This window comes from Rhyacophila brunnea, unplaced genomic scaffold (genome assembly GCF_057557595.1).
Source record: "Rhyacophila brunnea isolate RB1 unplaced genomic scaffold, BYU_Rbru_1.0 scaffold_14, whole genome shotgun sequence".
In the NCBI taxonomy this organism is placed as follows: domain Eukaryota; kingdom Metazoa; phylum Arthropoda; class Insecta; order Trichoptera; family Rhyacophilidae; genus Rhyacophila; species Rhyacophila brunnea.
The window spans coordinates 39,118,397-39,143,336 of record NW_028232796.1 but is presented as its reverse complement, the minus strand read 5'-3'; the positions used below and the strand labels follow the sequence as shown (position 1 = coordinate 39,143,336).

General features: G+C 35.7%; 1 protein-coding gene across 3 annotated transcripts in view; it reads left to right on the top strand.

Annotated features, from left to right (window-relative positions):
* Positions 1-24,940, top strand: part of LOC147075967 (popeye domain-containing protein 1-like) — a 194,743-nt gene that overhangs the window by 145,032 nt on the left and 24,771 nt on the right. For all 3 annotated transcript variants that reach the window (XM_085942294.1, XM_085942295.1, XM_085942293.1), the window contains exon 2: positions 20,951-21,108. In XM_085942294.1, coding sequence (XP_085798420.1) covers positions 20,951-21,108 — 158 coding nt within the window. The remainder of the gene's footprint in view (positions 1-20,950; positions 21,109-24,940) is intronic.

The following is a 24,940-nucleotide window of genomic DNA, read 5'->3' as shown; positions in this document are numbered from 1 at the left end:
ATGTTTCTCCTTAATAATTTTGAATCGATGGTTAAAGCTTCTTCTTCTTCGGCCATATCCCTTAGTTGGAGCATATGGACGCCTCCAAGGATCCCTGTCGCTCGCCAATCTTCTTGCATCGTTCCAGGTCAAATTAGCATCCCGTAGCACCGCCATGTACTCTTTATAGACAGTATTTAGCGGCCTTCCAGGATGCCGGAATCCGCTTGCGTTGAAGAACAGGCAAGCCTGGTTAAAGTTATTCTGGCATCCGCAGCACGTGGCCGAGCCAGGTCCAACGTCGCTTAAATCCTACTGCCAAATAAATGAGATAAACCAATCGATTTTTCTTTTTATCCATTACTGAATAATGCATCAACACGCGAACATAAGAGTGCGCGATGCGAGTGGACAACCGCTCAACAAATATCATCATATAGTGGTTCCCAAGCAGCACTAAGCGACCACAGGGCGCCCGCTGGGCAAACGAACTCATAAAGTTCGGTGAATGCACGTGGCAGTGAATAACTAGGTACCGAGAAGACTGGAGGGAGCTAGGGGAGGCCAGCAATCGATCAACCCGGTTGATGATATTACGCAAATGCTATGAATATTTAAGTGTTACCTACTTATGTGGTCATACATGTCAACATTCAACAAATGTTGGCGTGTCTGTAAATTTCGCGACTACAGTGCGACCTGCCTTATTCTATGCAAATTTTACGCTCATATTTCATTCACTACCCTGCGTCGATAATACAGTGCATTGTTCTGATATTATATTAATAACACGGGAAATATCATAAGCATTTAAGTTACTTATGTACACCCACCCCGTGCCTTTGCCGCATTGGGGTAATTTCTCATTTCTCCGATTCGCCGCCAGGTGGAAATGAATTAAAGGGTAATTAATTTTGACAGCGGGGGAATTAATTAAATATATTTTCCCTCCATTTAATCGTTCCTGTAATGATAAAACTTAACAGTGTTAACTCGGATTAATATTTAACCGTAATTTCCATTTCCTACACGAAATATTAACATTTATTTTACAAGCTTGCCATCGTAGAATTTTTTATTACGACTATTGTGTTTCAATTGCCGCGTTTTTCTCAACGTAAAAATATATTATCTGGATTATAAATGGTTTACTATCGATATAATAATAATACTATAGACTACTAACGCCACCATTGGGTCTATTCTATACTTATCGAACACTTAATTGATAAATAGTATCAAACTTAGGGTAGGTTTGTATCAACATATTAGCACTTATTGTAACAATTACACGAAGCCGGTTTTTATTGTTGCAATAAGTGCGATATTTTAACAGCAGCAAGATAGGTGCTGTTAAAATATAGCACTTATTGCAACAATAAAAACCAACTTCGTGTAATTGTTACAATAAGTGCTAATATTTTGATACAAACCTACCCTAAATTTGATAATATTTTTCACTTTATCACTTTAGCGGTCGATAAGCATAGAATAGACCCACATATGGATTTATTACATCACCGTGTTCGATCCAAAGAGGATCATTTATGGGCATCTACAGAGTGGAGGTTGTATCAACAGATTTTTATTTTTTAGAAGAAATGTATGTTGACACATAATTTTGAAAATACTTCTGAGAAAATATATTATAACCAAAAGAAAAAATCTTTATGAAAAAAGTAAGACACCGAAGGAATCGAACCTGCATCTCTCGGGTTTTGCGCCATGCACATAGACACTATACTATAGGCGTCTTACTTAATTGAGACAAATTTTGACTAATGGCACTTAATACTCTCTGAAGTGCTTTCCAAATTGAGCTACTATTGGCGATCGGCTTTTGTATTTTAAATCAAAGTAGGTATTACTTTAATTACTAACCGTTGACACATTGTGTGAATCTGCCAGACCTGGTACCCACGTCAACATGTTACCGCTCGGCTATCTTGGGCATTTATTACTATTATCTATTATTCCTGAAGACTTTAACAATAATAAAATTATATATTAAAAGTAAATCGATTATTATACTGGGAAAGGAATGCTAAAAATATTACTTATAATATATTGTCGCAAAGGCGAATCCGTTGGGTAGGACATATTATTATCTCAATAATGAAGGACACTCAACCACCCATGAGATTCGTCTGTAATAAGCCCCAAGGGAGAAGACGACAGACAGGAGAATGAAGACGTTTCCTGGAGGCGGCCAAGAACAAAATTGGGCTGTAGTGCCGATTATGAAAACGAAATTATGATAATTGCTTTTAAAAAATGTATATCTGGATTTGGTTCTTCTTGGTCGTACACTTATGGCTGAGGATCGTGACCACATTTGAATTTCGTCACACTTTGAGCGACCAAGACTATCCATCCTTCTCGATCTTCCGCTTCTCTCAGGGCAGAATCGATGGTGCCCCCAGTCAGCTCTTTCACTTGGTTGCTCCTGCGCGCTGACCCTCTTCCTCTGCTTCGCCTTCCCTGGAGGCCACCCAAAACCACCAGTCTCTCCAGGTTGTCCGGTCCGCGCCTGACAATATTTATTAGGTTATTACCAGCTATTTGATTTTGGACTGGCCTTAGCAAATATGGGTCAGTACTCAGTGGAACGCGCTGTAAATATAGACTCAGCTAATTCACTCAATATCTTATCTTTCATAATACTATACTCCTCTATCTTCTTATGCACCAACGTTGACTTAGTTGGTAGTGTGGTCGTCTTTGAAGCCGTGGTTCGCTAAAAAAAATGCATGTTATTTTTCAATGTGTGTTTATCCAGTGCAAGTACATATCAGTAGCGAAGGGTGGAGGCAGGCTGTTATGATCCGCCATAAATAGTGCACATTAAACTTTGTAGTCATACGTATTTGTTTTTATTGAACTAAGACTACAATTTACAGATGGTGTTTTAAAAATCAATTAAACCTGCTTAACCGATACTACAAAATGTGCACACTTCCACACATTCATACTTATTTGTTTTCTTTGGATTAAGAATACATATTACACATTTTGTTGGTTCATTTTTTTTAATTCATTAAGCCCTGCCTAAACCAAACTATAATAGATAACAAAATATTATTATATTTATAAGATATTCAAAGTTATGCATAATTTAATTGAATAATTTTAGATATTTTATAGATAAACGAGTATTTTTTGACTATTATTTATTATGGCTTGGTTTCGGGTCGAAATCCCGAAGGCCGGAATCCCGAACGCCAAAATCCCGAATGCTGAAATCCCGAATGGCCGAAATCCCGAATGCCGAAATCCCGAATGCAGAAATCCCGAACGTTGAAATCCCGAATGGCCGGAATCCCGAAGGCCAAAATCCCGAAAAATAAACAAATAATTGCGCAATCTTGAGGGGGGACATGCTCAGCGTAGTTCAAAATGGAGCTTTTGTTCTATTTTGAAAGCATGATCCTGGACATACCTTAAACGTTGTAGATAATCTAGAAAATCTTTTTTTTTTAAACGGTACATGTTCAAACACGCGCGTTAACATCATTTTACTCCCTACTTCAATTATAGTGTGTCAATTTATGGCTACGGCCGTATGTTGTAGCTTAACCACTGGGGAATGACAAAAGAAATGGCGTATTTCAAAAAAACACTACCTTATTCTTAGGTCAATAATTATTAAAAAGCAATCATTATTCGTTGGATGTTTATCACACTTGAATGGTCAAAGACATAGCTTATAATGAGTATCTTTAGAATTATCTTCAAATGTGTTAATCTTGCCGATTTTTTGAATAATAAAATGCCTAATTCTTGTCAAATTTGGGATCACAGAGATTATCAAATATTTTTTTATCGTAAATATTTTACTAAAATTATCTCGCCATAAATTATACTAATGGTTTTATAAATGCGTTTAAAAATTAATAAATGTTAAAAATCTTAACACCACTGCACAGTTATGTACCGAAATATGACTATATTCTAAAACATTAGAGCGAGAGGTTTAAAAGAATACTATTTTATGTAATAAAAATACTGTATGCAGACATCAAATGTTTAAAATAAATATAAAGGATAATAAGGCTTCAAAATTATACAATTAGATTATCTACAACGTTTAAGGTATGTCCAGGATCATGCTTTGAAAATAGAAAAAAGCTCAATTTTGACCCACGCTGAGCACGTCCGCCCTTAACACTTGTGGAAAATGTGTTTTTGTCTCTTATAAAATTTGCGCAATTCAAGATAAGTGTTAAAATTGCGCATTTCAAGATTGCGCAATCTGTTGTAGGAGAGACAAAAACCCATTTGTTCCCGTTTGTGTTTTTTTATTTTTCGGGATTTCGGCCATTCGGGATTTCGGCCATTCGGGATTTCAGCATTCGGGATTTTGGCATTCGGGATTTTAACCTTCGGGATTTCGGCCATTCGGGATTTAGGCTTTCGAGATTTCGGTCATTCGGGATTTCGGCCTTCGGGATTTCGTCCGGCACCCGTTTTGCAGGGTTTAATTGAATTTTAAAAACTAACCAACACCGTCTGTAAATTGCTGTTTTATTTCAATGAATAGATACAAATACGTATGACTGACAAAGTTTAGTGTGCACTATTTATGGCAGATCTTAACAGCCTACATCCACCCTTCGCCACTGGTACATACTGTGTTGGGTGGATGACTAATAAGTAAAATTCATTCTTCATAAAAAAGGGTATGATAATTATATTATCTCGATATGCTCCATTTAGTAGCGAATCTGGTGATTTACGTATAATCCTCCTAGAATAAGGTTTTCTTTAATGTCTATGGTCTATCCAAATTTTGCGAAACTAATTTAATAATCGGTTTACTACAGTTAATAATACACCATATAACTTAATATCTTCGAATTGCGTACCAGCTTCTCGGAAGTGAGTAGTAATTACTATTCCGAGCCTGTTCAGGTCGGAGTCGGCGTGCGAAAAGTGACAATTACTTTTAACGATGACTCCTCCAATTGGGGAGAATTAATTTCGCCAGACTTCTCCGGTGATGTGGCCTCTCGCTAAGAAAAGATTTCCCCTGACATTTGGAGGTGTCTACCTTATTTCAGGTTTTTATTTTTACCCGAAAGTTACTTACATTGTTATAGTTTGGTGATTCCGCACGCCCTATGGTATACTTATGGTCTAGGGATGGCCAGTGCGTAGTCCTATTTACATCTACTCGTAATCGAACGCTGGTAAAAATGGATAAGTATAGCAACAAAAGAAGTAAGAAGCAAGGCCATCTGTAGTATACAGCCCGAGCATAAAGTTTAGTACCGCCAAAAATGTGTGGTCCTATTTCGTGGTTGTCAAATTCAAAATATACCTAAATTGGATAGAAAATATATATTAATATCATATTCGTCGTACTCATCATCATCATCAGGGGCGCGACAACCCGGTGTGGGTCCTGGCCTCCTCCAACAGCTCCCTCCACCTGTCCCTATCCAGTGTGGCCGCTTTCCAATTCGGTACCCCCAGAATACGGCAGTCACTGGCAGCTCCATCCAACCAGCGAATCTTTGGCCTGCATCTTCTACGCCCTGTTGGATTGCTGGACATCACTCTCTTTTCCGGTTCATTGTCATTCATACGGTGCACATGACCTTGCCATCGTAGTCTCCCAATCTTAATTGATTGAACTGCGCTGCAATCTTCGTACAGCCCGTAGAGCTTCGTACTATATGTGTTAAATTACATTTAAGATTTTAGCACACTTTATCATCAAAATGGTTTCAATTAAAGCTAGGCTAATAATTCTTCTTTTTAATTAACTATTTTTTTTATTCATCGAATAATTCACAAGATTTAAGTCACATTCTATTTATTGAACATAAGTACATAATTTTGAAAACACTTCTGATAAAATATATTATAACAAATAGAAAAATTCTTTTTTGAAAAAAGTAAGACACTCCACAGGAGTCGAACCTGCATCTCTCGGGTATCGCGCCTACGCACATTCAAAATTATGTGTGTTCAATAATTAGAATGTTACATTCTTAATCATGTGAATTATTCGTTGAATAAAAAAATAGTTAATTAAAATTTATTAGCAAGTTCAAGTACCTACAACAAAAAATCTTGGAGTGATCCGTGACGTCGGTTAGTAATTAAAGTAATACCTGCTTTGATTTAAAATACAAAAGCCGATCGCCAATAGTAGTTCAATTTGGAAAATGCTTCAGAGAGTATTAAAAGCCATTAGTTAAAATTTGTCGTAATTAAGTATGACTCATTTAGCATAGTGGTCTATGTGCGTGGGCGCGATACTCGAGAGATGCAGGTTGGATTCCTGTGGGGTGTCTTACTTTTTTCAACAAAGATTTTTTCTTTTGTTTATAATATATTTTCTCAGAAGTGTTTTCACAATTATGTATGTTTAATAATTCTGTGCCGTAACGTAAAAAGGGTTGGGAAGCACTGCCCTAACGAAGTCAGACAATTAAAAAAATGCCTCTAGAATCTCATCAGTCAATATAACAAACAGCTATTAGATTAGTAAAAACAAATTGTTTGAACACGTAACAAGTCAGCGTAGCAGAGATACAAGGCGCCCCTAATTTTGTTCGTCTCTCTCGGTTCCCGATAATAATAATTGACAGCCACTCACTGTGAAGTAAGCACAAGTACTTATTGACTGACAGCATTGGCTGACAAGAAAAGTCGATGTTTAATAATTAACTCGTCGGTGGGAGAACCTACTTACTTATTTGCGAGGAGTTGCCGCTTTGACTGGCTGCCTTTTGAATACTTCTCAAGACTTTTGACAGGGGGATGTTAATTTATTGACAGCAGAATAACGCTTATTGATTAAGTAGTCATTTTCAGAATGTACTTTATATTTTAGATGAAGCCCCACTTAAATGCAAAAAACAGAGTTTCGATACCGTGTTTTTTCGCTCAGTAAATAAACATCAAATTGTGATAACTAAATAATCTATACTAATAATAAAATTTGTTGCCCACGTTGGCCGAGCGGTTATCACGGTGGCATATTATAATGTCGAGGGCCTCGAGATCGATTGCCGGGTCTAGCAAAATTCACACATTGTTATTCAATGTATAGACCCAGAGTATGGACCTAATATGTTTTTTTTCTTGATGATTTACTATTGAGGTTTCTCTAAGGACTTTGGCACGCAAACTTCTCTACTAGATGCTAGTCAAATGAAAATTATGCCGGCTGAGAAACATGCCTTATTGAAAACCATTCGTCTAATTTGAATACGGCCAGGGCCTATGGAAACCACCTTCCAAAAACCCTGGAAAATTCTTTGTAGCGCAAGGCGGTGTTGATTCTGATGAATATTTATGGACCTAATGGGTTAAGCAAGTGGCTGACATCCATTTCTCGTAAAAACAAAATCTGGTAATACGACCTATTATGATCTTCTTAGGATCAAACATGGTAATAAAAAAAATAATGTCGGTCTATGATTTTGAAATATTTGTCTTTTCATCAGGATTTTGAGTTTTTCGATAATAGATACCCTAGCACATTTACAAAAATCTGTATAACTCAAACTACTGGACTACCCATGGTGGCCGCGCGGCTTTAGCATTGGTCTATAACGCCGTGGGTCCCAGGTTCGAATCCTGGGTCTGGCAAGTACACAAATTGCTTTTCAATTTGCATCTGTCAGGGTATGGACCTAATAGGATGAGCGAGTGGCTGACATCCATTTCTCGTAAAAAACAAAAATCTGTTTATACACACCTGTACTCTGTGGATGCCCATATGCTCATATTAGTATCGGACATGGTCGAAAAAAAAAACTGGACCAATGTTGATGATTTTTTTTACAACTTGACTGTGTAGTAGGTACATTGTTCGTACCAATTAACTGAACTTCGCTGTAAGCATGTTGAGATAAAATATCTACAGCCTCATGGCACTTGGTAGTATGACACTGGTTTTGACATGTGTGTCTACGACTCTTTTTTACAATACGTGTGTAATAGTATGTACGTGTTGTATGCGTGCAATGTTCGAAATTACTTACAGCCTTTTTGATATTCGTATTTTTTGTCGAATATAAAATACCTAATGAAGTTATTATTTTTGTTGATATATAGCCGTCTAATATAATAACATAACTAAATATTATAAGTAATAATATAAGAATATTATTACTACGGTTAACTACGGCACTGGCTGTCGGCCAATACTAAATACTAATTACAGTTAAATGTTCACTTGAGTGTCCGGCATGACTTCAGTGTATAATCGAAGGTCTATTGTAACGGTCGCATAACAAAATGTAATCTATTACTCTGTATACTATTATTCATGAAGTTGATAATAATAAAGTTAATCATATGAAGAAAACCATGTTCATAATATAACATCCTCTAAACGATCCATTATCCCAACATGGTAGCAGAACGTGGTTATAATAGTATTGTTGGTTCAAATATATAACAAGTGCAACGTGGTTTAAAACGTAAAACCAGTGCTCCGTAAATTGTACCGCGGGTTCACGGTAACAATAATACAAGTGCGATCACAGCGGATCAGAAAACCGACCGCTTAATTAAGTGAAACGCAGTGGTGGCGTAAGGCTGCAAAATAATTCAATAAAAAAAAAAAAAAAAAAAAAAAATTATTATTACGAAAATGGCAAATCTAACGAAGATCACAGAGGTAAATATACCAATCTTCGAAGGAAGGAATTACAATAGCTGGAAATACAGATTGCTGAACATTCTAGAATACAACGAGTGTCAAGCGCCAGCAATCCGAACAATGGAAACAACAGAAAAATATGCGGAATGGAAAAAACTAGATTTAAAAGCCAAAACCATTCTAATTAGTGCAGTTTCCGATAGCCAATTAGAATTTATCAAGAACTGCGACACGACATTGACAATGCTGAAAAAACTAGATGAAATACACTCAACGAAATCAACGCCGATGCAGATAATCTGCAGGTCAAAAATCGAGGAAATTAAAATGAAAAACTATGCAACTGTCGATGATTTCTTCTTAGACTTTCAGAAAACCTGCAATGAATATATAAATGCAGGTGGTACTCTTCAACAAGAAGAGCAGATAAGATATTTAATAAAGGCACTACCGTTAAGCTATAGTGCGATAGGTGATTTCATTGACATAGTTCCGGCGGAAAAACAAACAATGGAATATGTCAAATCGAAAATCAAGGAAAAAAGCCTAACAAACACGGAAAATCCACAAAAGACGAATGTAAGCACATTCAATACAAAAACAAAAACAAAAGCCCTGTGCTATATATGCAATAAGCAAGGACACAAGCAGCAACAGTGTTGGTTCGCAAATCAAACCGACAATCTACAGCAGGGATATGGGCCCAGCACCAGAAACAGCGGCAATACATCACAACAGCCGACGAACAAAAACAATTACGAGAAATTTGGATATCACAGAGGCAGAGGCACCAGATACCAGCGAGGCGGCAGCCGAGGCAGAGGCATCGAGCAGCAGCAACAACAACAAAACTTGAAGACGTGGGCTCTTCAAGTTAATCATCATAAACTCAGTGCAAACAGTGAAGAAACAAGTGAGAGTGAAATAAAGTGGCTACTCGATAGCGGGTGCACAGATCACCTAGTGAAAAGCGATAAGTTCTATTCAAGTTGCGTTGAGCTTAAAGAGCCAATCGACGTAAACCTACCCGACGGAAAAAAGTTGCGAGCAACAAAAGTGGGAAATATTGTAAGTTACTTTAAAAACCATAACAATGTTGAGCCAGTAGAACTAAAAAACGTCTATTTAGTAGAAGGTTTAAAGAAAAATCTGTTAAGTTTTTCAAAAATAACACAAAATTGCACAATAGTAGCGCGCGATTCAAACGCCAAAATCTTTGATAAAAAAACCAGAAACCTTATAGCAGTGGCTAATAAAATAAATGATTTATACTACATGACTAGCTGTGTAAAAAATCCTAAAGATTCAAGCAAGATTAGTACATACAATGATTATCCAAATGAAGCCTTCACAAATACAACGAGATTAACAAAAAAGGAAAAGTGGCATCGTGCGTTAGGCCATGTAAACTTTAGATATCTAGAAAAAATAGTAAAAGATAAGTTACTTGATGGACTACCAGACCATCTTGAAAAACAAGAAATGAAATGCGCGACATGTATTGAAAGTAAAATGGCAAATTTACCTTTTGAAAATCATCGCGCGAAAACAACAGCAATAAACGAAATAATACACACCGATCTAAACGGTCCGCACAATATTGTGGGCTATAAAGGTGAAAAATATTTTTTGACTGTCATAGACGATTACAGCAAATGTGCAAAAATTTATTGTATAAAAAATAAATCAGAAACGGCCGAGTGTCTCAAAAATCACATTAACTTTGTAGAGAATCAATTCGGGAAATCAATAAAAAGATTGCAATGCGATAAGGGGACCGAATATTTAAATCGAGAAATATACGAATTTGCAAACAAAAAGGGAATCGAAATTTTACCATGTCCGACAAACGTACACGAACTCAATGGAGTCGCTGAACGTTATAACAGATCAGCAATGGACATAGCAAGATGTTTAATTAAAGAGGCGCGCATAAGTAAAATTTATTGGCCCGAGGCAATAAATACAGTTGCCTATTTAAAAAATCGAACTATCGCAAATACGTGCGAGAATAAAACGCCTTATGAAATATTTTTCGGGGTTAAGCCGAAAGCCAAACATTTAAAAATTTATGGCTCAAGAGTTTTTGTCCGAATTCCGGAAATAAACAGAAAAAAATGGGACGATAAGTCACAAATCGGAGTACTCGTAGGATATACACATTTCGGGTACCGAGTTTTGGTTAAAAATAAGGTGATCGAGGCAAGACATGTGCAGGTTATCGAAAAAGGTACAAGACTAATATGCCTAGAAAATCAGACTAATGAAAACACTTTCGACGGAAATAACGAATCACAAAACCGTGTAAACGTTGATCTAAATGAGCAGGGCTCGGAGATCGAATTGAGCGAAAGTGAAAATGAGCGTGAAAATGATAATGATAATGAAGTATTTGTTGAAAATGAACAGGCGAGCGAATCGGTCAAAGTTAAAACTAGACGAGTATCCGCACGCGAAAAAAAGACAGTTGAGCGTTACGGAAATCCTATAGCTCACTGTATATACGTTAATTACATAAACGCAAATGTGCCAAGTACATATGAGGAAGCTTTAACCTCAAAAGACTCTGACCATTGGCGAGCGGCGATGGATTCAGAAATTAACTGTCTAAATAAAAACAAAACATGGTGTCTAGTCGATAAGCCGACTGATAAGAAAATAATCGATGTAAAATGGATATTTAAAAGAAAGAGCGATGATACATATAAAGCGCGTCTAGTAGTACGCGGCTTTCAACAAAGAGAACACTTGGAAAACGTTTATTCCCCCGTGGGAAAAATGTTAACTTTTAAAATTCTTGTGAGTTATTGCACAACGAATAATCTCTTCATTGACCAGATGGACGTTGAGACCGCATTTCTCAATGGACCAGTTAAAAGCGAAGTTTATATTTACCAGCCAAAAGGCTATCAAAAGGAAAAAAATAAAGTCTGCAAACTAGAGAAAGCGTTATATGGTTTGCGAGAAAGTCCACTTGCGTGGTACGAAACATTCGATGAATATGTAAAAAAATTAGATTTCAAGAGAAGCGAATACGATAATTGTCTTTATGTAAAAACCGAAAATAAGGAATCAATATATCTCCTGGTATTCGTAGACGATCTGTTGATCTGTGGGAAAGACAAATTAAAAATTGACTTAATTAAGAAAAGTTTAATGAAAAGATTTACGATGAAAGACCTTAATGAGGTTAAAAGTTATATAGGCATCGATATTGATTACAATAAAGATCAAAACAACATGAAGCTAAGCCAGACAAAATATATCGAATCATTAGCCTCTAAATATCAGTTAGAAAATTCTAAACTATACGAAACTCCAATGGAGACAAACCTAAAAATCGATCAAGCGAGCGAAACAGATGAATCAATAAAATACAGAAACTTGATCGGCGAACTTTTATACATAAGCTCAGGCACTAGACCTGATATCGCGTACAGCGTTAATTACTTAAGCCGTTTTCAAAACTGCTACGACAAAACCCATTACAAGTATGCGATGCGAATTCTAAAATACTTATTAAAGACCAAAGATCTAAAATTAAGATATGACAAAAACGAAAAGAACGATAAAATTGATTGTTACGTCGACTCGGACTATGCGGGCGACAACATAGACAGAAAATCGACGAGCGGTTACGCAATTCGACTAAACGGAAATTTAATTTTTTGGAAGTCAAAAAAACAAAATGTGGTTACAAAATGCTCCACTTTCGCGGAATATATAGCACTGTCAGAATCAGTCACAGAAATTTTATTTGTGAGAAATATATGTAACGAAAGTTTTGATTTAAAAGTAAATACACCAATCAAAATTCACGAGGACAATAGCGGAGCGGTCGCTATTGCAAAGTTTGGAAATTTTACAAAAAACTCTAAACACATTGAAATTCAATTTCATTATGTAAACGAACATTACCAAAACAAGACGATTGACATAGTAAAAGTTGATTCAAAAAAATAATATAGCGGACATCTTTACCAAAGCATTGGATAAAACGAGCTTCCTGGAAAATCGTCAAAGACTGAAGTTAATCTAGTGTAAAGATACAAAAGTAATTAAACGGCTAAGAGGCGTGTTGATATATAGCCGTCTAATATAATAACATAACTAAATATTATAAGTAATAATATAAGAATATTATTACTACGGTTAACTACGGCACTGGCTGTCGGCCAATACTAAATACTAATTACAGTTAAATGTTCACTTGAGTGTCCGGCATGACTTCAGTGTATAATCGAAGGTCTATTGTAACGGTCGCATAACAAAATGTAATCTATTACTCTGTATACTATTATTCATGAAGTTGATAATAATAAAGTTAATCATATGAAGAAAACCATGTTCATAATATAACATCCTCTAAACGATCCATTATCCCAACAATTTTAATACGTTAATTTTAATAGGCAAATTAAAATAAGCTTTAATTATTACCCTAGTATGGAGTCTTCGCCACTGCCTGATGTTGGCCGACTTCTGATAGGACATGGGGCGAAGAAGCATTTTTGCAACTTGACCGGACTACTTTTTCCTATTTCATTGGTTTTCGTGTGATTTTTGTCAGTTAGGACTCGACTCTATACAAAATAGTTCTTTATTCAAAATCAAAAACGAACAGTTCGTTTTTGGTATCACAATAATAATTACACCTCAGAGAACACTAAATTTCAAATCCCGAATATTTATTTATTCACGTAACGGGAGATTAAACAAATTTGGTTAAACGCGGTGGACATTTATTAAAGTAAAATGATTTCATTTAATCTTGATTCACCCTCGGCCGAACGCCATTTGGCTCGTGTCAATTTTAATGCGTGTCTATCACCCGGGGCGCGAAGGGAAATTGTGTTTTATAATATGAGAAATTATAATTATTTTTTGGTAGCGATTGCGCGACGCCTCGCAGAACGAGAAAGCGCCACTCTCCATACTAATAATAGTAATTTTAGCCTGAGAAACTGTATTATGTGATGTGCCAGCCCTGTTTATTGTAACAAAATAGGGATTTGTTCCGGGATACCGAGAAAGTGTTATCCGTATACGGGAATTTATTTATTGTTGTGTTAGCATCCTAACTGCAGATAACGTACTGTGGCAAATTGCGTCAGACGTATCGGGGAGGAAATATGTGAATTTCTGCGCGGAGTGATTGTGTGAAAATAGTGATAAAATCTCTAACGGTTTCTACCCGTTTGCTAAAGGCGCCTTTTCGCGCTGTCGCTTATCGATATATATTTAGACATCGTCTTTACCTAGTTGTTGGGCCATGTTATTAATTATATATGATTTTGTGAACTACTAACACGTCTTGTTAAAATTCATTCTTCATTTTACTTGATATATTTATTTAATTATTATGTGAGTCGTAAAATCACTAAAAACGTTACCTACATAATTCCTTACCTATATAAGCAAAATGGATAGGTAAATAAATATTATATATAATATTATTTAACACAGTTGGCCATGATGTTCAATCACAGCAGTGTAGTATGTAATAGACGTGAAATAGTCATACAAACACCTGACCTTAGAAAACATCACATGAATGTATTGTGACCTCATCAGGAATAAAACCCAGAGGCAAATTGCCAAACCATACTTATCAGATGTTTGCGCGTCATATCAACGCTGCGATGTATTGATAGCCTATAAGCCGGCTCTCACATCAAAACTCGCCTCGCCTGCAACGTGTCGAATACGTCGATGTGACGTCATCGTTATTCACAAAACACACGTTGCCAAATGGAGCTCCGCAGATTGTTCGAATGCGATTGTTCAGTTTGAAAAAAACATCTGCTGTTGCAATCGCCAAGTTGCATGCTTCTCGGACTCCGAGTAGAAAACGCCAGGTCGCATACAAACCAACGAATTGGTCATTCGTACACCGGCTCCTCGATCGCCACATTTAAATATCTATACGTTTCGAAGGTTACGTGCGACTGTCGCTAGATAGATCTGCGCGGTCTTCATATTATGCAACACCGGATCGCCGTTCTTGGAAGGTTTGATTTAAGGCTGTGCGGCAGACTAGGCGAGTTTAGATGTGAGAGCCGGCTAAGTACGGTTTGGCATTGTAATCTGTATGGGTGACACTGAAATGTGGTCGCCAAAAGCTACATCAATGTTGATGCGAAAGCTGCCTCTGCCTGGCTTTCTAATAAACAGGGTTTGGTAATACGCGACTACGAGGGTCACTATTCATATGCTATTTACGTTAGGTCTACGGCACCTTATTAAACATTGACGTTTACGACAGAATTTCCCAGATACCCTAACAATGAAGTTACACTAATACAATTTCCAGCCGGAATAGTAAATATTATGTCACATGACTATTCTCGCTACGTTGGTGCTTCACACTGTAACCGAGTTACGCTGCACTGGAGACGGAACGGAACAGTGGCGACCACGCACGGAACGAAGTGAAAGCGTCTCAATATGCGAACAAAACAAGAATCACAATGGTTTATTATTACTATCTCTGGTAATTTATCTGAATCGCTTTAAGTTAATTTTAACATGCGTTGTGACTGGTTGGTTACATGTAAATTGTACGTAAAACATTTTCACCGTAGCACAGTTCGCCATGAGCTTTCGTACCGTAAAGAGATGACCGTACACTATAGGTTCTCCGATTTTATTAAATTCAATATGAACATTTATTCAATTTTCATATCTGATTTTGGCAAAATTCATGAATTAAAAAATGAAAATCTAACCTAACAAATAATCCAACATATCGGCTATTTTCAAAATGTGTTTGCTGCTAGCTTCCTGTAAAGTGTAAACCGACAAGAACCGTGTTTTATTCAGACATGACTTTTATACGATCCAAAGAGGTTGGACGGTCTTTAGTCATTTAGTCACGGGAATATATTTCCGATACAACATTTCACGGTGAAGTGTGATACGGCGAACTGCATACGTACAAGTTTCCGGACACGGTTGTGACTACCCACCAGCGTTACCATACAATTATTTTACCAAATCGGGATTTTTACGATATGAAATTTAAAAAAATCGGGATACAGGAGCAAAAAGCGGGACAACCTAAAAAACGTATACTTAGTTCAATATTTCTAATTTTTATTTGTATAATATCAATCATAAATGACACAACACAAACTACAAAACTCTAACTGTCAAAATAATAATATAAAACAATATTTTTTCCCAACACTCGTCTATTTTTACTTGGCTAAAGATTTTACACCCTGAAGAGTTTCTTTCTGCTGCTTAATATATTGCTATAATTCCGATGTTATCAACTCAATATAACATCTGTTTTTTGCATCTGACCATTTTAAATTCATTTGAGAAAATACCCGTTCAGTATAACGTAATAAATAATCGTAATAATATATTTGTTGAATAATCGTGAATCGTGACAATCTATTTTTGCTTAAAAAGCGGGACGTATGGTAACGCTGCTACCCACCCATAGCGAATAGTGCCTGCTGTAATATTCTATTAAACAACTGAGACTCCAGCTTTAAACAGAAAAATAAAACCGCCTTCAGACTCCGTATCAGACAGTGTTATTCTCACACAGATCTTAATTTACAACCATTTTCATTATTATTTGATATGCTTGTTACTAATAGCCGGAGCTCGCTCATCCATGATAATAATAATGTTTTCTATAGCGTCTCATGGTGTTTTGTAGGCTTGAATAATCGTGGGATTTCTATGTAATTAGTTAGATGTCACTGCCTAATTAAAAATGTTGTACCACTCAATACATTTTGGTTAATAAATTATTCAATGATTTCTTTACAAGTCATATAACTTGCTATTAATTCTTCGTCACAGATATTTTTAAGTCAACGCTAAATAACTGCTTAACCTTCCCTTTACGATCCTAATAAATTCCGCCCGTTCCGGTGATATCACCTTGGCTAACTTACAAGGTTGACAATATTACTGTAAGTAAAAAGAAAATGCATATTTTGACAGCATAAATAAGGTCTAATAAGGTAAATATTTTTTTGCTATTTTCTTAATCTAAATATAAAATTATCAAAAAGACATCAAAACTTAATAATAATCATACGAGTATTTCTATACATTCTCACCCCTTACTTTCATATCTCTTTCTTACAATTTAGTGTCTCTTTTAGTCACATATAATTTTAGATAAATCTCTTTTGTTTGCAAAGGAATGCGACGCTCTGTTTGCAATCTGCATTTTATAATTTATGACATGTGCATTAAATCTTACGGATATCTATCAATTTTATGTATTTACTGGAAAATACTATCGATTTTGAAAATAATAACAGTTTAATCAAATGCAGAGTCTATGAATGGCCGAAATATGAAGATGATGGAATGTATATTAACTAAATTATTTTCAGCTTAATGGGATAGGTAACCTAAGGTGACATTACAGCAATGGGAGTGTTAACAAAATGAGTCATTGATTCTACCAATCGACACAAAATGCGTTAAAAGCAAAAGGAACTAACTATAATATGTATGCATTTCTTGCTCGCATGTGCCTGTGTACCTACCTTTATTTTAACCCAAATGCTAATTAACTTAACTGTACAAGCAACAATTTCAAACATTGTTATAAATTATTTTACTCCACCGAATTTCTCCGTAATACGGTCTGTCGCATAATATTTAAAACAATTAGTTAGACGCGAGCCACCCATTCGAGATGCGCGCTTATAATTAACTGTGACTATTGACTTAAAATACATTTACATTTGTCAGTAGCATATCCGTTCAGTATCCGCACCGAACTACTAAAGAACTACTACCTTTCCACTAACTAGTATTATTATTTTCTATATTCTCTTCTCTCTTGTGAGGATAATATTATATGTAAATCTCATGCTGTGTATGTCTTGAATTGAGATTTGTTATGTCCACAATGTTTTGTTTTCTTAAATAAATAAATTTCATTTAATATTACTCGTGATCGTTTACTGATCTTGGTCGAGACAATCGTTGGACAAATTTAGTCATCCAGTGGTATCCAAGAGGTACAAAACGTCCGCAAAGTAAGCCTAGAGGCCGCTGGATCGATGAAATGATAAAGTTCTGCGGAAGTAAGTGGCAAAGCAACGCACAGGACAGAGAGAAGTGGAATCAGCTTGAAGAGGCCTTCATCCAGCAGTAGATAGATTCAGGCTGATGATGATTATAACTACTCTTGATAAACATTTTGCCGTATATCTTTATCGTGTCTTCTGTAAAGTGCCTAATATAGTACTTGGCCTGCACCTTATACGTTGAACAATGTCTAGTTGAGTATGGATGTTAATCAAACTTTATTTCTTTTTTTATTACCTGTAGTCGCATATAGAAGACTTCTCAGTGACATACCTGTCATGGCAGGCGTGTTTAAATAATGTATCAACTCTCTTTTTTGATGTGACTCCTTTTCTTCTTTTCAATAAATCAACAGTTTACTAATAATAATTCTAACATTGCTCCTGATCATTTTAGACATACTTTTATTATAAAAAGCTTCAAATTACGTAAATTGATAGATCCGTATACCACGGGAGTATAAAATGAAATGATAAATTTGGAGGCGTTCCTCATTTAAAAACGAAAGTGCGATTATCTGCACTGAAGGGGATTGTTAGTTCACAGTTTTAACACGTGGACAAGAAGTTCTTGTTCGACAATATGTCGGATTACTAAATGACAATAATAATATAACTACACCATTTGCAGAATTATCATTGTCGACACTACAACCTATTGCGAATCTTGGCTCAGGGATGCAATTTGATCGAATTTACAAACTGTACCTACTCGTAAGATGTCTGAAATATTGTCAATAATTATTTCGACGCATAACTGGTAGGTGCAAAAAAAGTAGAATAAAATTTCACTGTCACTGACGTGACGGATGTTGGACGGATGTATGTAAATGTAAATATACTGAAGCCCGCTATGTAATTTGCGATTTGATTCGCTATACGCGCTTCACTCTTATTAATAATAAAATTTCACTTTCCTTAATTTATTCGGAGAATCGAATTCATTTCGAGTTGATACAGCACAAACACGCGAGCTCATTTTTTAAGTGGAGTAGGTACCAATCAGTGCAACTGTTGCAGAAAATAAACATGCTCTCAATAATTTCCACTTAATAATACTGGTTTACCAAGGCAAAAATTGGTAAAACACAAATGGTTTTGACTTATGACTTCTACGGCATACCCCTTTGTCCACCTTATGGCATGATAGATTTATTTTTCATTTACATACGCAAATTTAATGGTAGCTTACGTCATGATGACATACATTTTACAATATACTATTTTGCAATGGGCCGATATGGCCCCTACATCCCGAAGCGGACCCCAGGGCTATGGTGTTTGGCGCCCCCCCCCCCCCCCAACATATCGCTAAATTGCTAAAGTTAGGGGCAGTGTTATGTTCCCCAAATGGTATTCAGCGAATATTCAGAATTTCGGGGTTCCGTGTTGAGTATTCTGTGTATGTTTTTAGCAATTTTTGGTACTTTTAAATAAATCCACTTTAATTGTCGATACTCGGCATCATAATATGAAGCACTAAATAAAAAGGATTTCAAGTTATACACATTTATATTTTTATAAAAATCGATGTTTTTTAAAATAAATACAAAAAATATTATAACTAGGAATTAGTCAAAATTCTACACGGAAAAAAATTGATAAACTAAATTTTAATAATAAATATGACCATAAAGTATAATGTAATAATAAGATGTGGTCATGTGACAAATTCACATTTTATAACATTTTTTTACAATTGTAAGTTTATCTTTGGCTTAAAAAATCTTTTTAATGTTTTCAGATACATATTTATTTATTAATTAATACAGTTGAAATTGTAAATTATCAAAAAAATGTCTCAAATTGCAAGCTTCGTATTTTTCCGCTAGGTGCCTCGGTTGGTATTCTGCTGGTATAAGCATCGTCCTTAACACCCAGAAAAATGACAATACACACATTTTTCCCGTAGCGGCAGCTTACTGTGACGTCACGTGATAGTACGCGATATGCACCATAATATATATGTTTAATGTGCCGTCAAAACTGTAAAAATATTTTCTTCGTGGCACTTGTGAATGTCTTATTAAATCAGACGAACTATTAGGTACGTAATATAGTTTTATTGTAATTAATTATTTTAACTATAATATAAATAACTTTAACTATTGAACCTGAAACCGTACGGTATTGTCAGCTATTGCTATAATTACATTTTCTTGGGCTCCGTAAACATTTGCAATTTCTTCCCTACCCGCGTCAATCCGTTTCAGGACAGTAAACCTTTCCGTACGTGGTCTGCCGATACTGTGGCTTTCCGGCCTCCGTCCTTCCTTCCTACATTTTCGACGTGCGTGATTCGTTCATCCTGTGTACGTGACGCAGAGAACTGAGACGTTCAATCTCGATAGAATTCACGACAATATACAACTATCTTCTATTCAATATGTTCAGCGTTGACATTGTCACGTTGTATTTGTAATATTTAAAAATACCAAAACTATCCTATTTGTGAAATGATATAATATATCATTATATTCTAATGGATTTAATTCATGTACTATTCTATTTGAGTCGTTTTTACTATCTTGCTTTAAAGAAAAAAAAGGCGGCGTCTTACTGCGGGCGTGAAGATCTCTTCACATAATTTTTGCTGTCCGTATGATTAGCTTCGTTTTCTTTGCTATATACACAACGTAACTTAATTTTCTTTTCGTAATTTCCATGTGCTTTTCTCTCCCTGGCACTTTTCATTAAAGTAAACTCATTTAACTCGGTCAGAGCTCACTTTGAGCGTAGCAACTTAAGTCTTGGGCATTTTCTCCGAGGACACTCCCAGTCCAATTGTTTCGGATGCTTCAGATCACCAATTGTAGGGTCTCGCGATACGCTCGATTAAGACGGAGTGTGGTGCGGGGCGGGTTTCGGTGGAGGGCTATTAACTTCAATGTTGGTGGCAAGGGGTGGAGATAGGCGGTTAAGATTCGACATAAATAGTGCACACTAAACTTTGTCAGTCATACTTAAGTATTTGTTTTCAGTGACCTAATAATACAATTTGCAGATGGTGCTGGTTAGTTTTTAAAATTCAATTAAACCCTGCCTAACCAAACCATAATAGTTTATGTATGCTATGGGCGATCCGACTAGGATTTGTAATAATAATTCTTCAAATACTTGTTGGCTGTTCACCATAATATTAATAAAGCTAATTGTATTCTAATGGATTAAAGTTTTGTACTATTCCATTCTACCATTCATAAAATAGTACAAAACTTAAATCCATTAGAATTTAAATTCAAATTCCATCAAGTCTGATTATTTCGTTTGTCAACAGGTGTACCAGGCGCTGTTCAGGCCCTTGAGGGTTTCCAGAGCGCAGTTCAGGCGAGTGCTGTCCTGTATGCGGGCCATCAGGAGGCTCAAGTGCCAGGAGGTCTACGCGATGGAGAAGGTCACCAAGGTGGACAGCCTCTCGCTGGTGCTTAGCGGCAAGTCAGTATCATTTTATTCATTCATTATCTGAATTAATTAATAGGTCGACCATTATTTGAAAATCACCAGAGGGGGAAGCCGCGTTCAATTTGACAGATAATTTTTTTACTTCTTCTTTATTTACTATCTTCTACGCCAGCTATTAACAAGGAAAAAAGACTATTTTCGCACAATTGAAACGTATTTTTAACTTAAGAGTGGGTATAACAGGACCCAGTGTGATTCATATTTCATTCGAAGAGAGTCCACAGAGCGAGTAGCACGTCATTTTAAATGAAATTTACAACAAAATCCCTGGTCATCGAAGATTTTATTTTAAAAACTTAATAATAATAATTGTCGCTAGAGCAATTATTTGCAATGATTTATTAGGTGCCGTGAACGCTCTTGCCAGCCGGCGTAATGTAAAACAATGTGAAAAATAATAACAGTATATGGGGTGCCTATACGATAATATTTATTTTTAGGCGTTATAAATTATTTCGTGCATTGGCTTTACTCAACCAACAAAATACAATAATGGTACCTACCTATTGTTTCACTAGTACATATTATATTATAAAAGTAATTGCGTTACTAGTTTGTAAAAGTGTCTCTAAACTCGGGTACATCACTAGATATATTGTACGTTTTTTTTTAAATATGCATTAGAATTAAACAATACTTAGCTATTTTTTTTTAAATAATTATGTAGGTCTTACACATTAAAAATAAAAACTATTCATTAATTATGTTTTTTGGATAGCACATGAAATAAAAATGTAGGTAGATAATGTGTTTCAAAATCCTTTGTATGTTTAGTTCTCGTACAATTTCAGGTTAAAAAGTTATTAATCTATTTCTAAGTTTCTAAACTACTAAACTAAACTCTAAGTTTAAAAACGTCACAATATCCACCATATTGGTTGTAATACTTCCCACCAAAAAGCTGATTAACATATTGAATTTAGTAACATTTAAGTATATTAAAAGAAATTATTTTTTGGTCACCCCATACTCACTAAGCTGAAGTGAGTTTGTTTGTTTTAAATTTAATTTATTGACCATTACTTTTGACCCACGTATCGGCGGCGACTTTTTAATATTACTAGTAGACCAGCTATATCGGACCACATATAAAAATATCATATTTTCAATGCTCAAGGGCATTTCTGTAGAGCGTCCCCTTAACCTTAGTATGCATTGATATCATTAGCGAAGGTTGGAGGTAGGCTGTTAGGATCCGACATACATAGTGCATACTAAACTTTGTCAGCCAAACGTATTTGTTTTTATTGAACCAAGCTACAATGTGTAAATACATAGTTTTTTAAAATTCCATTTTTTTTAAAATAATTTATACAATTAGAGTTCATTACTCCGTTACTTTCATCTGCATTTATTTGTTTATTACAAAATAATAATTACAAGATAAAAAGAACTTGACTTGACTTTGGTATTCCTTAATAGTTTTGGGGCTCACATACGTTAAGCATTATCCCCTTCGTCTCTGTTGCGAGGTCTCTGTTTAAAGGTTTCTCTGAATTTACGTGTGTGATTTTACTCCGGGTCTTGAGGAGAACCGTTTACTTCTGGGTCTTGAAGAGGCCCGTTCGGGTCTTGAGGAGACTCGGGTGAGGTTTTTTAATCCTCTCTATTGCAAGGGGTGTTGTTTTACTATGGATTTTAGTTAAAAGAGAAATATACAACGTTTTTAAATTTTCTGTTCAATTATTATGCTCAATATGCTCAAACTTGTACTTGATATGAAGTAAATTAAAAACAAACAATCAAACAAATGTAGAATACTGAAATGTGATTTTGATTTCCATAGTGACGCACGTATATATTAATAATTTAGTTGCTAGGACCACCCACTTAGCAACCAATAATAGTGGATTGGATTACGGATTTCTTCCGAAATAACTTATCATACAAAACAGAATTAACTGAAAATGAATTCAATTCTACTTAAAGATGGCTAAAAGTAGTAAAGAATGCATTGGCATCGTGTTCTAATATATTCTAAAAGTTTCAAATGTCCAGCTAGTCGGGAAGTTAGTTAAAAATCGATTGCAAGATTTGTACTGGATAAACAACCACCGGACAAAATAAATAAGAATACGAGCTAATAAAAACGTTGTAAAATATTGAATGATTCCGGCGGACTAACATATTGTAGTTATTTTATTTTCACACACTTCGTTCATGTAATACTAAGTCAATATGAGGGGTACGACAAAACCACCATCATCTCCGGGCTCTCCGGTTCATAACGAGCAATATATCGGAAAATTGTCAGAATACATGTTGGGCATTTATCGATAGATTGTTAGATAGATAGATGATAGATAGATGACTTCTTCGTGACTGATTGGTTGCTCCTGCACTCCTATGCTAATGTGTCATTTCATTCCATCGACTGATAATAACGCATGTGTTCAATGCCCGTTGAACTAGAAGTAGGTACACAATTCAACCTGAAGTAGGTACAGTTGTATTACGTACTCTAATTGTCTAATATCTTAAACCCTTCTCTATAATAACACCTACTGGTTGAAAATAAAACTAATTAAATTTATTTCGTTATATTATTAAATTGCAGTTCCTACAGTAAAAAATTATATGTCCCGTATTTTAATAATATAATGTGTGCCTATCCAAAATCAAAAATTAATGGTTGTGCGTAATAAAGAATTAATTTATTATAAACTAACTAAAAATGGTAACCTCGACGAGAATGAATAAACTACTATACCCCATTGAAAAAAATATTGAATGCAAATTACTCTGCCAAAAACACAACAGTTTTAACGGAGTTTAGTTTTTTTGTGGCAGGATTGTTTCCTCACCCTATATATTTTACAGAACGATATAAATCACCCTATTCTGCCGGCTTCGTCGTTAAACGACAGCGCTGATTGTAAATATGACAGTATGCTGTAGCATCCTCGTCATTTCCCTTGAGCAAATAAATAATCTGCCAAAACAACATAAAATTATTTTAAAAGATAGCCTGGACGCGCAAAGGTTGTCAGCCGCTGCCCAATGGCGCGACGCACTCCACGTCCTCCCATCAAATTAAAGGTCACAGGTTGACATATCGCCAGGGGACTCGCGCCACTTTCCGAAACATCTCCCTTTATTCGTTGCTCGAATTATTGTTCGACGTCTTCCGGCGTCGCCGAGGGCGAGTAAAAAAACCTACGACACTCCCTACCAAGGGAAATACTTAGCTGAATATTTTCTTAATAACTAGCCGATTTTTTTTTTAGCCAGTTTTTTTTACGACGCGCAGGGTAGGATTAAGCTCATTATGAAAGCCACCGTAAAACATTCTTTATTGCATGATTTCTTTATATTTTTAAGGCAAGATGATTTACGCCTCCCAATTAAAGATCGCCCTCCATTTCACTGGCGTTGCGGACTTTTTTCGTTACCCCACCTAACCCAAAATGTAACAATCGTAATGGAGTTTTTAAGATTACATATTTCTTAATATCTTCGTCGTTGTCCGTTGGTTAAGTAAAGCTTATAGACACCACATGGCGCATCTAAGAATCCATTTTGCTGCCCAGCCTTCTTACATATTCACATATCATGCCATCAGTTACATGACACAACAGAACAGTGACAAAACAGAACAACGATAAATATAACTCTGACCTTTCAGGAAAACTATAAATCTCTATTATGTTGATAGATTTTTAATAGCACAGATTTTCAATACGCCATAATAAATCAAATTATATACAGTGTTACCGTACAGTATATAATACAGTGTTGCCAGCAAGCTTAGGGTATCTCATCTTAATCAATATAATATTGACCCTTAATCGGCAGAACAACGTAA